The 14,738-nt window shown below is 38.2% G+C and overlaps 1 protein-coding gene across 1 annotated transcript in view; it reads right to left on the reverse strand.

Moving 5' to 3' along the window:
- Positions 1–14,738, reverse strand: part of KIF21A (kinesin family member 21A) — a 90,993-nt gene that overhangs the window by 13,815 nt on the left and 62,440 nt on the right. The window contains exons 23-30 of the mRNA XM_014963361.1: positions 13,513–13,614; positions 12,302–12,467; positions 11,766–11,786; positions 8,034–8,094; positions 7,762–7,816; positions 6,148–6,365; positions 2,064–2,174; positions 1,369–1,497 (exon numbers count right to left, since the gene is read on the reverse strand). Of these exons, the coding sequence (XP_014818847.1) occupies positions 1,369–1,497; positions 2,064–2,174; positions 6,148–6,365; positions 7,762–7,816; positions 8,034–8,094; positions 11,766–11,786; positions 12,302–12,467; positions 13,513–13,614 (863 nt within the window). The remainder of the gene's footprint in view (positions 1–1,368; positions 1,498–2,063; positions 2,175–6,147; positions 6,366–7,761; positions 7,817–8,033; positions 8,095–11,765; positions 11,787–12,301; positions 12,468–13,512; positions 13,615–14,738) is intronic.

Consider the following 14,738-nt stretch of genomic DNA (forward strand, 5'->3'; position numbering starts at 1 on the left):
AGTGCTCTCAGCAGTAAGTTACACTGGTAGACTGTCTCAGCCCAAGAAGCTGAGTAACACCAGCTGAGCCATTTCTTATTTCCCCAATATTTTTTTTTTTTACAGAAGTGAAGGTGACAAAGTAAAAGGAGATGATGGATGCATAATTTAACCTCAGTAACACAGAGCTTGTTGAATATATCAAAAGGGAAAAAAAAGATTTCTGAACATCGATGCCTGTAAAGTGTAGAAGAAACATGTAAAGTGTTAATCATAAAAATATAAGTATTTAACGTATTGATAGCCCACTGAAGCAACAACAGCTATTTGCAAACAATCTTAAGTTTAAAATCCTTCACCTCTCATTTTCAAAAATGTTTAAAAATAAAAACCAAGAAAACACTCAAGAAAAAAATCCCCCCCAGATATGAACATTTGCAGTATGTCTTAAGATGTCCTTCATTTTCAACTCAAAGCAAACAGATTCAGCAGTTTCAATTTACTTTCAGAGCCAGTCCAGAGGAAATGAAAAGGGTTAGGTGGGAGTTAGCGGTAAGATAAAGGTAACATAGCTAAGATAAAGTTACAAGCACAGTTAAACTACTGAAAGCCTTGCAAGCTACCGCTTGGTTACTCTGTAGACCACTGAAAAAAAAAAACACCCCGAAGTTTTTTATAAAACAAATAGCGTGAGCAGACAAGAGCAATTTCTTGTCTTGCTACAGTCAGAACTAAAGGTTTACTCTAAGTTTGAGGTGTGGTTCATAAGCACTGCATTGCACAGCACTAGTATCTGTAGTGAAACCTCCAATAAAGATTCTGCTCAAGCCAAGTCCACTGCATCTTGGAGCAAGGCTCCTGCAGGAACAGATGCCTACCATGCCAGGAAACTGAGCTCTGCCGCTTCTAAATGAGGTATGAATATCACCTGCTCCTCCAGGTCACCTCCTGAAGTCAGTCTATTCAGTAATTTGGATAATTTCTGAACAACTGTGTTCTAGCCATTTTAACATCCCATCCTCTGGGGTGCTGTCGTGACAGCACTTGGAGCAACTGAATAACTGTAGAAGCATTATTTCCTAAATTGTCAGCTAAATCCTACTTTCAGGTGTAAACACACACACAAGTACACATACAAGTACATTCTACCATTCTTCTCTATCTTGGGTTTAAAACTACAAATACCAGACATAGCCTAGAAAACAGGAAACAAGGTTCAGCAGGAAATGGTTTTTCTTGAATTTTTACAATGATTCCATGGCAGTTGAAAATATTTTTTTGAAAACTACTACTATCTTGCAGGAGAAGGGCAAAATATCTAACAGATACTACACTGAGTGCACTTTGCAATTCCCTGGTTGGGGGCTGAGGCTTCCCTCTGTGACTTACTTATCCTGCTGAACTGATGTGTTTCCCTGAGAAACAGTAAGACGACTAAAAACATTCATTTCATTACGGGGCCGGCTTGGTGGGGAAGTAGGAGGTGACAGACTAGCCTCTGGGGCTCCAGAATCTGAGCTACAAGAAAAAAAGAACATCTTCTTTAACAGGTTATGAATGGTTAGAGAAGTTAAATTCAACATGCCTCAAATGTTAGATGCTCTTTTCTTAAGCAAATAAATAAAATTATTAATGCTAGCTACAGATGTTTCCCAGAGAAGGTAATAAAGTTAAGACTACAAACCGCTGCAGAGTGCAAGGTGGCACAATGTTCAAAGTTTACATTACTAACAGTGAAAGCTCCAGGCAGAAAACACACATATGTAAAATGAAGACATTCTTATAAAACTCCACTTTCTTAAAGAAATGGATGAGTTCCATTGGGAGCTTTGGGGGTGGGGGGAGAGAAGTCATTTGCAAATGTTCCAAAGGACTTTTTCTTGGGGTTCTGCTTCCAAGGTATTTTGCACGGAAAAACATTCTGGAAAAAAAACCAACCCACACACAGAAGTTGAGCAGTGAATAATTTCACTGCTAACAATGAAAACTGTCATAGAATTAAAGAAATAGAAAGATCTATTTTTCAATAAAATATACCCAAGGTTTAAATTATTTCAGAGAAAATAAATTTAAAAGAATCTTACAGTTTCTGTTCTTTTGCCTTTGTCTTTTCCACTGTTTTCTCATAGGCTTTTCTCTTTGCTAGAGGCGAAGGCTCAGGTATCTTCTTCTCTGACAGAGACGGCTGTCTAGAACTAAAGCAAAAGCAATCATTATCTTACTTTAAGGCCCTTTACAAACTTGCTTTTCTTACATTAGATGTCATTCTCCCACTCAGATTGCAAATTTCAGAATGTGCTTACTCTATTATTGTCTCTCTGGAACCTACAGAGTCTAAATGTGTTCTCACATTTTAATATAAAAATACACCAAGTTATTAACTTTCATAGTTCATGAACATATGAAGAGCCAGATACTGAATACGCAATGGAGATTGACTAATTCAATAATAAAAGAGACTGACTAAAAGAAATACAGCACAGTATGCATCTCAAATTAAGACCATGAAAAAGATGGAAGGTCTAACTAAGATATAAAATTTCAGATTCCACAACTTTCATCTGCAATAGACCTCTTACAAACATGAAGAACAGAGAAATCATGATGACTCTTACATATGAATTAAACTTTCTATTAACATATTCATGTTTCAATATCAAATTCAAAATTAGGAAATGTGAAAGTATTTCCCATTGACTGCCTATTATAACATTGCTTCTCTTCGTGCCCCCCCCCCTTCTCTTCTTCCTTGCTTTCCATTTCTCCTTTGTCTCTCTAGTTCTTTCTCTGAAATAATTCCAGAGTGCGGCATTAATGCTGACACCCAAATGCCATCATTTCACCACAATCAGTGAAAAAAAAAAAAAAGGGAATGTGGATGGTCTGCACCTTCTTGAACTCCCATTTATCACTTGCTGGACAATCAGAAAAGTAGCATTTTCTTTGATTTATCCCTTTTTTCTTGTGTTTAGAAGTTGTTTCTACTAAAATAAGATCCAGAAACACTTCGTAAAAGAGAAAGCAGATTCTGAAAGTGGTTTTGTGCCACACAACTTCATTAAGCAGACAAAGTTCATTTGGCAGCCCACCCGCTTGACACAGTTACTAGCATCTGGTCTCAGAGTTCTACAGGGTCTGGATTTACACAGCTGCAACTTCTCTAACATGACAAAAGAAGCTGTACCAGTTTCCCTTGAGAGAGAATCTGTGCTATATAAAATCCATCTGAGAACTGGCATGCAGAATAACACGGTTTACCAGGGAGAGCACAACCAATAACAGCTACTTGACCCAAGTAGCTGAGGCCAACTGTCTCAGGTGATCACATGCACAGTGAACACAAGCCTTAATTGGAAGATGAAGGTCCCACCTGTAGGACCTAATGGCCAGAGTTGTGTGCAGACCCTAGAATCCTCCCAGGCTCTTCAAAAGACAGGAAAAGGAAGACAACTAGCAGCCAGCCTGGTTTTGCACAAATGCCTAGCAGTTAAAGCACACAAAAAGAAGGGGAAGGTGGGTTCAATTCTCTCCTCAAGACCAGAGCACACATTTGTCTGCAAGGCTCCCTTAGCTCTAGGCATCCACTGCAAAGGACATAAAAAAAGGTGGAACCAGACACATACTTTTCTTTTCTTTATGGTGGACCAGTATGCATTTAGCAAGGCATAAGTACTGGGGTCACAAGGCAAATCCTATGATAGGCCTGATATCTAGACCTTTCAGCAAGGATCACAAACTTGGGTTAGTCTCCACTGCTGCAGTTGCCCATGTGTCTACTGTGCAGCTACTACGTGAGATAAACCACACCAGAAACTTGGAACCCAATTCCTCTGCCTCGCACCAGCATCCTATATATTCAGACATGGAGCCAGCTATCTCTTCCTCACTCTCTACCTGCCCCTTGAGTATCCCATCTTTGAGTCCACAGTGGCACATCACCAGAAGAAGGTGTAAAGACCATGATCATATTGTGAATTCTTTTTGAAAGCCTGGAAATGCAGGTATTACAAAAACACACCAGTCTTGCTAAATAAGGTCCTAAGCATAGGTGTAAAACACAGGTGCGTGATGCCAAGGCCTGAGTAAAAAGGAGCAAGACACACACCCAGTTATGTTTTCCAGTGCTGTTTTAGATTTCCCTGGATATCAGACATCTGAACAGAGCTTGCACAAGACCTACAGGAGACCACTCTACTCCAAAGAGGCTGCTATAGACGAGTGGAGCATATCAAAGCACAACAGCACTAACCATCTCTGTAAACAGAATTCCAACCAAACTAACTGTTGCCCACGTGCATCTAGGTACTCCTCTGAATCACCACAGATGTGAGAAAAATGAGAGGTTTCCAGAGTAGAGTAGTTTCTACATATGCAGACGCCTAAATTTGCATCTAAGCATGTAATTAATTTCTGTCACTTCCAGAGAATGCATATTTTGGATCGCTGCTACTGCTTCTACATTCCTGAATGCCACTTAAGTGGGACAAGGGAGATGCTTATTGCAGATAAGACCCCACTCTGCTCTAGAGGACTGCATTTTATTACAAGAGACAGGATGGCACTACAGGCCCTTATAGGAAGGTCAGATGGCTCACAAAAACAACCTTTCTTCAATCACCAGTGACCAGCAATTCGATATAAAGTATTCTGAGTTCTGGTTTTGAAAAAGCATCTCAATTACAGTGAGGAAGTCACTGCAGACTGATTGTGGGAATTTTTGATCACTTATCTGCTAGAACACGATCAATAACAAAACAAAATACATGTGAGGTCTGCTGCCAATTGAATGGATTTCCTGACAGCGTGTAACTCTCATGCTCACAGAATGGAGTTTTGGGAAAACTGTTTTTCCTTGTTGTTGGCTCACTTTCATAAACGGATATGTTTTAGAAGATGGAGTGAGACAAAAGCTGGTATTACCTGAGTCCTGGATGCCAGGTCATAACACTTGATGTTTTTAATCTTGAAGCTTCAAGAGTCTCTAGTGATCTCACACTAACTGCTGAAACAAGTGGGTTTCTCCACCTATCCTCACCCCTAAGAGCATTCTTTCCAAGCAGATTCTACTTGTAAAATGCACTGAAGCCATCAGCATGGGTTAATAATTGCTGTCAGCAGTGTTTTGACTATTCATGATTGCCACCTCAAGCACATGCCAGAAATACATAGTAAAAATAATATTCATTGCAAATGTATATTAGATGGAGACTGCTGTAAAAATATTATGCAAATAGGACAGATGGACAGCAAAAGATGCATAATTCCAGAATCTGTAACACAAAGATAGCTATGGAACACAGTTTTTCCATATCACTGAATGTGGCAAGTGCATTCAGTTTACGTGAGTTTGTGCAATTATAGGAGCTAGTACCTAAAAAGCCAAGAAAGGGGCCTCTAGCAGTGAATGGCTATTAACCAACAGTGATATGGGTACATATAAAAAGAATGGCAAAAACAAGTGCGGAAAAGAAAAAAAATAGAGTGCACATGAGAGACCCGTTGGCCCCAAAGACAAAAATAGTGTTTTTAGTTCTATTTGGCATCAAGTAATACTTTCAATTACTAAAACTGTTCTGCATGTAAGTGTAACCTGCAAATAGAAAAGATTTTTGAGGATTCATAATATCGGATATGTTTCTTTCAACTTTGCACTTGCATAGTCTGTTATTTTATAGGTATCTTCTTTTTAAGCGTGGTCCACACAAGATGACTCACAGAAAGATTTTACCTAACAGTTAGTACCATATACAGATAGTATTACTATATTATATGAACTTTTTGGGTTGGATTTTGGGGTGGTTTTTTTTTTAAATCTCTCTGCTGTTTTAAGCAGATTCTCTCTACCTCCCTAGAATGTGCATGTCCCATAGCACTAGTAAAGCAAAGTATCCAAGGAACTAGTTGAGGTTTTCCCATTGCTTTGAAACAAGGGTACAAAATTTTTTATGACATAACTTACATCTTCAGTACAAAACACATCACTTAAAATGGTGCACTTATTTCTAGAGTGGTGATGGTAGAAAAGAAGGAGAAGCTTTGTCAGTATTATTTAGTAAGCTTCAAGTATATCAACCTCCTTTGTAAAATTAAACTAACAGATTACAAGAAATTGGCAACATGCAATTTTTTAAAAGCAAAGGATAATTAGTACAGCATGGCTAAACTTACATGCCGCCTATCTTAGAAGGTAAGCCAGATGTTGGGGAAATAAACTCTCTGTCCCTAGCAGAAGCATCATTTGTGTCAGCAGCCATCCCACTTTCTTGGTTTTCTGCAACTGATGCAAGAGGGCCAGCTGAAGTAGAGTCTGCAGCACTAACGTCAGAGACTAAATCGCTGCTGTCTGCATAGAGCAATTCCATCTGGGTAGTGGTCCTCCGGCGGGCCTGGAGACAAATGAAAGCCAAGTTGTGACTTAAACATTTCATGAAATGTGCCAAAAAGTGCTACAGTTAAGCTTATCATTAGCTGGCAATTAGCATCCCACTCAATTCACTTAGCAACTACCTTTGGAAACTAAATCAAGGAGCTCACCTCTACTCTTTGGCAATGGTTGCAGAGGAGGCAAGTCAAATTCAACAGCATGAAACACTGATTTGACAACTGGTTTCCAAGAATATTCTTTCAACCAGCTACAAGTACCTCTCATTACTACGGGAGTACAATATTGTTCTCCTAAGATTTATTCAAATGAAATGTTATAAAGCAGAGAGGAATAAAGCAAAGTGTGAATTTAAGTAGCTACAATTATATTGGCATGACTTCTTACATTGATGCTGCTTCTGATGTAAAAACTCTGCTTCTTACTTAGCTTTTATCACTTCAAAAACAGTTTAAGCCATCATGAATTAAGATTTGCTCAGTGTTTCAATAATTTGAAAAGAACAGAAAACCTCACAAAGGAGCCAAGCTCTGTGCAACACAGTCATTCTTAAAAACCTGATCATACATGTTGTGATCATCACACATACAAGGTGTGATGATGCTGTGACATTAAGATCTATTCCTCAGGGAAAGAAAGGCCACTGGGGAAGGTGAAGGTCCAGTCTGAACAGGGCCCTTACAAAAACGACTTGTTTATTTTATGCCAACATTTTCAGACCAAACTCACTCAGTTTACCTGCCCCAAGAGCTGTGCACCAATGAACACTATCAATAATGCAACAGCCAACCTAGATATATTCCTCCAAAGCCACCTACAGTTAGAAGAGTGGAGGCCAAGCTTCTATTTACTTTGCAAATTTGGTTTATGCTCCTGTGAGCACAGAAGTAAAATGGCAGTCAGTGCACATATTTCCAGTTCCCACTGCCATTAATAATAAACTGCAGACAACCTAGATATATTCCTTGAATGCCAACTGTAATTAAGAGCCTGGAGGTCAGATTTCTATTTATTTTATAAACTTCCTTTACATTTTTATGACCACTGAAGCAAATTGCAAACAATAAGCATGTTCACAGTTCCCACTGGCATTAATATTAAACTGCAGCCTAACTGATATTAAACGGCAAATCTGTTCCAGTTTGGAGTGCAAGTAGTTGCAAGAATGCATCTCTTTCTGAAATTGTAAAAATTCAGCCATAAAAATACTTAAAATATATATTTTTATTATTTCTTCTCAGAGAGGATTATCAGACAAAAGTGTATTAAATACAAATCCTAGCATGTCAGTCCACCTTTTCCATGTCTTTGTTCATTAATGTCTCTAGATCAAAGCAAGAACATCCCCCAGAAGGTGCCATTAAAGTATGAATTATTACTGTCATTATTGTACAGCCTACCTTGCTTTTGGGTTTGACTTCACCACAAAGCTTCAACAGATCTGAAGATAATGAACTGAAAGAAAGTTGCATCACAATTAGAAAAAAATAGTCATATTTTTGCAGAATATGCATTGTTATTTGATTCTTTCTACTGAAACACTGGGCAAAGTGGAACAAAACAATATCAGAGGTATCTTTTAATAGTGGACATGTGATGCATTACGAAAAGAGGAAGTGACAGTGTTTTTTATAGGTCCAGTTCCAGTTACTAGTTAACAAAGATTGCTCACCTTCCTTCTGTCCCAGGACTATGCAATGGGGCATCCTCATCGGTACTATCTTCCAAATTTTCTAGAAAATTCCCAAAAGAATAATGTTAGTCTGTCCATCTAAAATAGGACGTACAAATGTTAAGTGCTATACAAAACAACTCAGACAATGTTGAATGTAGATAGGCAGCATACAAAAGGCAGGGTTTTTCAAAATATCTTGACTATTTGCTAGCCAGTTCCCATTGAGTTTTCCTAGTATGTCTAAGGTTTTTTCATACAATCTGAATAAATCATACACCTAGGCATATTGAGCCAAATGTGGTCCTCTATTTATTGCAGCAGAGCAACAGGGATGACAGAAAACCAGAAATAAATTCTAAAAGGAAATCTGGGAGAAAGGAGATAAAGCAAAGGAAATTAACTGCACGACATGGAAGAGACAGGACATAAATCAATGGACAGCAAGGATGTCTTATCCTCTTTTTTTTTTCTTTTGTAATCTTTACGCTCCAAGACAGAATCACTGGTTATAATGAAAAAAACCAGTATTTTTAATTGGGTAATGAGGTGAGGCCTAGCCTCAGCTTATATAAAATGCCACCATTTGGACTGACAAGAAGCAAGCACCTTATTAGTATATAAGTGTTTAGAATTCAAAACAGGATGATGCCACCATTTATTACTTTAGAACTCATTCCTAAAAAGAGATTAATTGTACTAAAGTCAATTGTAAAACGAAGCATTTCAGTAGAAATGCTCCTGAAGTAAAATGTGTACACAAACCTGTCCACAAAAGACAAAAACCAGCATGCGTGTCACACACTAACACTGTCCAACATCACATTAACATGTCTGCATGCAAACGGTGCAAAACATTAAGCTGAGACAACCAGTCCAGGGCATAAGTAAAATTGATTCCAAACTGTTGGGAAACCAAATCCCCTAATTTGCATATCATTCTAATGATATATTTTAAGCACGAGGACATTGGTAATACAATCCTGCAAGCCCCTTATTTTTGAACATACTCATGAAATTGCATTACATCTCTTTTTTCTTAGAGACACTATTTACTTAATTTCTGCCAGAAAACATACCATTTGTAATGCATAGAACAGATATATTTGGTACCCATATTAAAATAGGTTTGTCCATGTATATGTTTCAAGTGCAATTTCATGATTTGGAGAAAGAGAGGAAAGATATAGCGTCCAATTGAATTCTGAGATGGAACAAAGAAAAGAAAATCAAAGGAAAATACTGCCTTCTTGTGTACACTACAACTAAAAATGTTTCCTGAAAAAAATAAAAACCATACATCAGTCTACCACCAACACCAACAATGCACTTCAGAGGTACTCAACTGCTGTATTAGTTTTAACAATATAACCTTAACTATCAGAAAAACAACAGTATTATAAGGAAAGCACGGTCACAGAAATAGCACTCTAAACTTTCTTTTTTGTTCCATCCTGGATGTGAGCCCACATTAAACCTTTTCCATATTTGTTATTATTCTGAACCTTCTGCAGAAAAGGGGATCTAGAGAACTGCTTCTTCTAGAAAGGCACAAAAGCAGCATAAATAAAATGAATTTATTTAAAAATATATGAATCATATTAGGGTGATGTTACTTCATCCCCTTCTCAAAGAACTTGAGATCAGCTTTTACAGGTAACAAAGTAGAAAGCGTGGGATAGCTATAAAAGATGGGATTTTATTTGTAGGCTCACACTCATGTGACTTGACGTGTACTGATATTTTTCCTCAGTTTGTCTGCAATTCAGCACAGGAAGACTGCAGGAAGCCCCCAGATTGAAACCAGCACATGGACTCAACAGAGGACAAATGTGAAGAGGCAGAGGAGCAAGATTCTCCAAATTCCTGAGTGAGCAGAGATGAAAGGAGCAATAAAGTTAGTACTGCTTGCAAGGAGCAGCAGAGATGACTGCTAATAGACCAGTGGAGAGCTTTTCTGATGAGGCTTGTCTTCATCCTTATGCAGAGGTAACTGGACAGTACCAGGACAACGCAGTGCACCAGCACAGTTCATCCAGAGGAAGTGACATCTGACCAGCCCTCTCAAGATCTGCACATACATTGGCTGTAAATCCATGAATATCCAGGTGCCACAGGTGGGAAGGAAAAGCAGCTCCTATGATTATTCAGGAGTCACTCCGGCAACACTTCAGGACTCAAGCTTGTAGTCACGTTAACTCTTCACAAGAGCAGATGGGATAATGAATGGCAGCTAGCTCATCCACACACGAAGTAGGTGAGCATTCAGAACTCATTCTGAGGGTCAAAACCTGAGCCTGTGACGTGCTTTGCTGCGGATCAAACTCTTTTCGTAAGTCTATGCTTGAATGCTGGTGCACAACTACACCAGGGAATGCCCCAGCTTCTTCAAGCCAAGTATGTTAAAATGGCTAAGAACCTCTGAAGATACCAGACCTGAAAGTAGGCATCGAGGGAGTGGTTCACAATCAGCCGATGACAAGCACCCTGGAAGTGCAACCCCTCTGCTTGGGATGAGGCTGGCTGGGTACTGCCACTGAGCTGTCAGACAACCTGGTGAGATTGGTCTCAGGACCTGATGCCACCCAACTTCCACCCCTGGGATTCATGTCAGGTTACCAGGGACCCCCTCCACTGACACAGTCCCTGCTGACCAGCTGACAGCCCCAGCCTTGAAACCTCACTTCAACAGTGTCCAAACTCCTTGCAGCTCAAAAGATTTAGCCACTAGCGATCTACAAAAGACAGACTATGGACAGTTTGGATTTCAGTGTGGCCTGGGGTTAGTGTGGTGTATTCAGCCAAGATATGCTGCTCACAGAGCAGTTTTCTTCCTATAAAGTGTTAACACAGTCCCAAGTGGTTCAGGTATTTTAAAAGGCTTGGTTCATTCATGCAAAGTGTTAAAAAGTTTCTTTGATATACTCTACAAAAATTGTCATGATAGAGCTACTGTTTCAATGCATTTAACAAGTGTCTTCTCACTGCTCCAGATGCTGTTAATAAGCAAAAGCCTGTCCAGAGCTAAGGAAAATGCAACACTAACTTCCTGACTGGAGCACCATCACTCTCACTCCAACAGCGCTGAACACACACACACATGCACACATGTTAAGGATCTATTTTAGATACACTGTGATATTAATAAGCATTGAGGTACTTGAATAAATACTGGCCATATGCAGCAAGATGCCCTGACAGATCTTCAGGTGTCACCTGTCAGGAATCTGGCAAAGTTCTCACCAGTTTACACCAGATGATGATCTAGACACTTTCAATGAAGTCAGTAACTAAACCCAATTGAAAAAGTGAGCTTATTTTGTTACACAAGTTATGTAAATATATCTATCTGCAAAAGGTTAAAAATGACCCACATGTTAAGAATTGCTTTTTTTCAGATTTAGAAAGATGAGCAGAATTTGTCACCACTACAGGTGTAGTATATCGTCAAATAGCTTTATGTAATCTGAACATACTACAGGTTCGTAAATTTGAAATACAGTTCCACTTACTCTGTTCACTTCTTATCTGACATATCTAACTCACATGAGGGCTATGGGTGATTTCAGAAAGGAAGAAATGTTCTGTAAGCTCATGGTAATGAGTACATTTACAGAATAGTTCATGCAAACTTCACAAACTCACAAAATTCTAAGATGCACCAGTTAGTGAACATGAATGAATTAGTAACTCATGCAGCTGTACAGTACACAGAAAGCTAAACATACTTACCCAACGGTATGCTATCTAGGTCTGTGTAAATAACAGCAACAAGGAAACAAAAGCAACACTCCAATCAAAATATATCCATTTAGAAAAAGAAATAAAACAAAAGTACCCAAATATATTCTAAATTTTTCTTAATATCATCTCATGAGAAGCAGAATAGATGCCGTAACAGATATATGATGCCACTTTCAAAATCTCTAACATATGATGATTGAACAGGATTGCATACTTAGAATTTCACACTCAGAAGTTAAAATCATACCAAATTGTAAATGTATCATCTTTCGTAAAAATAACAAGCAGATTATTTGAATTTAAAGTCTCAATAATAAAAAAGCCTTCTTTGTTTCCTATATTTCACTGCCAAGGGGACATATTTAAAAATTACATACATGCACATCGATTGTGAAATAGAGTTGACGTTGTTAAAATACAGCATCTATTCAGAAAAGAAATAGCCTAGAACACCCAGTACAGCATGCATGAAAGGCAAACATGACATGCACCTGACTCTTCATAATACATGATGACAAAATTACCTTGCAAAGCATGACCCAGCAAAGCATCAAGTTCAGGATTTAACTCAGCTTTTTCTTTTAGCATATGAAACAGCAGTTGGTTTTGGGTAGCACTAGTAATTTCTGTCTGCTTAAGGCGTCCCTCAAGAACTTTAATCTGAGCTTCTTTCTGAGCTGCTTGGAGACCCTAGGAGAGGAAAGATGACAAATGCTTTATCACAACTCTCTTGTTACAAAATGAGAATTGCCAGAACTTTTTAAAAACTACAGATAACAAACAACTTGTACATTGTAACTTTCCTCTCACATCCTAAAGATCAGGTATCAACTGATCACAGTGTCAACTAAAGGACTGACTTTTTTTTAAGGGACTCATTAAGCATTCATTTAACTTCGTTCCTCAGACTCTGCCTTGCAAATATGCATCTAGTGGCCAAGTTGGATGTGACTCCCAATTCAAAGATTGTTTGCATTTATTTAAGAATTGCAAGCACCTGAAAAATCAAGACCTCAATTTTTCACATAGAAGTACATTGGTTATTTTAATGATTACCTGTGATACTCTATAACAAACAGAAAAACAAAAACAAAAAACCTAAACCTCACTCAGTGCCAGAACAGTAATCTTTCCAACAGAATCACCCAGTGAACTTTAGTTGCAGAAAATGTAGCCAAAGAAATTTACAGAGAATGGTTTCCAAATAGAAGAAACAGTAGGGAAAGAAAAAGGTACAACACATCTTCTCAAAGACTTGTAGGATAACAGTGGACTTTGAGTGCTAACATTTGATAAAGAAGTTTAGTACTAGGGACTTACACATTAGATTCTGATTTTATCAGATTTTTTTTTTTAATTTATTTTTTAAAACAGCATATCAATAGACATATTTTGCATGTGGAAACAACCAACAGAAGAGACAGCAGGTATGACCAATTTTGCAGGAAAATGTACCTTCAGTTTTTCTACATGGTAATTACTTATCATAAAGAGGAGAAATGACTTCACATAATGGAACTTTTTGTCATTATAAGGAGAAATTGTTAACAGGGTAAGTTAGAGGCACTTCTATCATATTAACCCTTCACACCGAGAACCAGCAAGACTCAGTGGCATTGACCAGCTTTGTTCTGTCTGGCTTTTCACAGGTATGAATTCACATTTATGTCAGCACAGCTCTGCTCCTGGTATATGACATGGTCCTGGCATACACGTATTTCACATCATACGTTACCTTATTGATACCCATCGTGAGGAAGTGATCAAGCAAATATCGAGCTTCTGTCAAAGTGCAAGCATTAATCACTGCTGTTACATCCAAGGTCTCTCCTTCTTCCTACGAGTGCAACAAGAAAAACAGTCAGATGGAGAAAAAATAAATTTAAAAATGCATTTTTTAAAATTCATTACAGTAATCAAAGAAAATAGAAACAGTGAAGATGCTGTAATATCACCCAGTTCATCCCCTTGGTGCCACTAAACCATGTCTAACAAACTTTTTTCCAAACTATCCCCAAAACATCCCACAGTACAGATTCTGCAGCCCTCCCAGTCTCTTCCAGCATTTCAGTTCCTTTCCTATTAGAAAGTATTTATCAGCCTCCAACTCTGATCCCTCATTTCTACAAGCTAAGGTATTCACAATGGATGCAGAAATGAGTGCATTTCTTCACTCTCTGCAACCTTCAAGCATTTGAAGACTTCTCCCTCTAGTCTTTTCCTCATTTTTCTTCCGATTATTCTCAGCCGGTATTAAGCACTCCGGTACTCTTAAGAATTATTAAACCTTTTGTGTTCACTACTTCTTTAGTGGTAAAGTCCTGTAACCTTGCACCATGCTGTCCAAAATTCAAGAAATGTTGATGTGAGTAAAAGAGTAAAAGCTGCTGGCAATGTAACAGGTATTAAAGCACAAATCAGCCCAAGGTGGGAGAGGAAGAACTCAAGCACTGCCATATAAAAATATTGGTAAGCATTAGTTCGGACTTCAGGCTACTTGTGCCAAGAGACCTCGGAGACTGTACGTGCTGGATTCTTCCTGCTAGGTCGTGTAAGGTATGATGCACATCATAAGAGCTTTCACATTTGGATTTCTGCTTTTGGCAATATTCATATTTCTGCATCAACCATAATAGTCAATTTCCCTTTGATAAATTACTATTTGAAAAGTCAACCCTAAGCAAGCAACTTGGCATGAAAAGGCTTTATAAAAAGCCACTGTTCCATAACTGAAAAAATACTAAAATGCAATATAAAGAATTTGTATAAATTCTTATATACAAAAATAATTAAATATATTTAAAGCATACAAAAAAACAATACAAAGGAGTGGAAGCGTATCAACAGCTACAGGAAGATGATACAAGCTGTTAGCCTTCAGTCCCAAGAATTATACTAATTTAATGCCAGCAGAATAGAAAGCATCAGCTTTGACATTCAAATATTTTGCAGTCTTAACTC

Source organism: Calidris pugnax, unplaced genomic scaffold (genome assembly GCF_001431845.1).
Source record: "Calidris pugnax isolate Ruff unplaced genomic scaffold, ASM143184v1 scaffold44, whole genome shotgun sequence".
Lineage (NCBI taxonomy): Eukaryota > Metazoa > Chordata > Aves > Charadriiformes > Scolopacidae > Calidris > Calidris pugnax.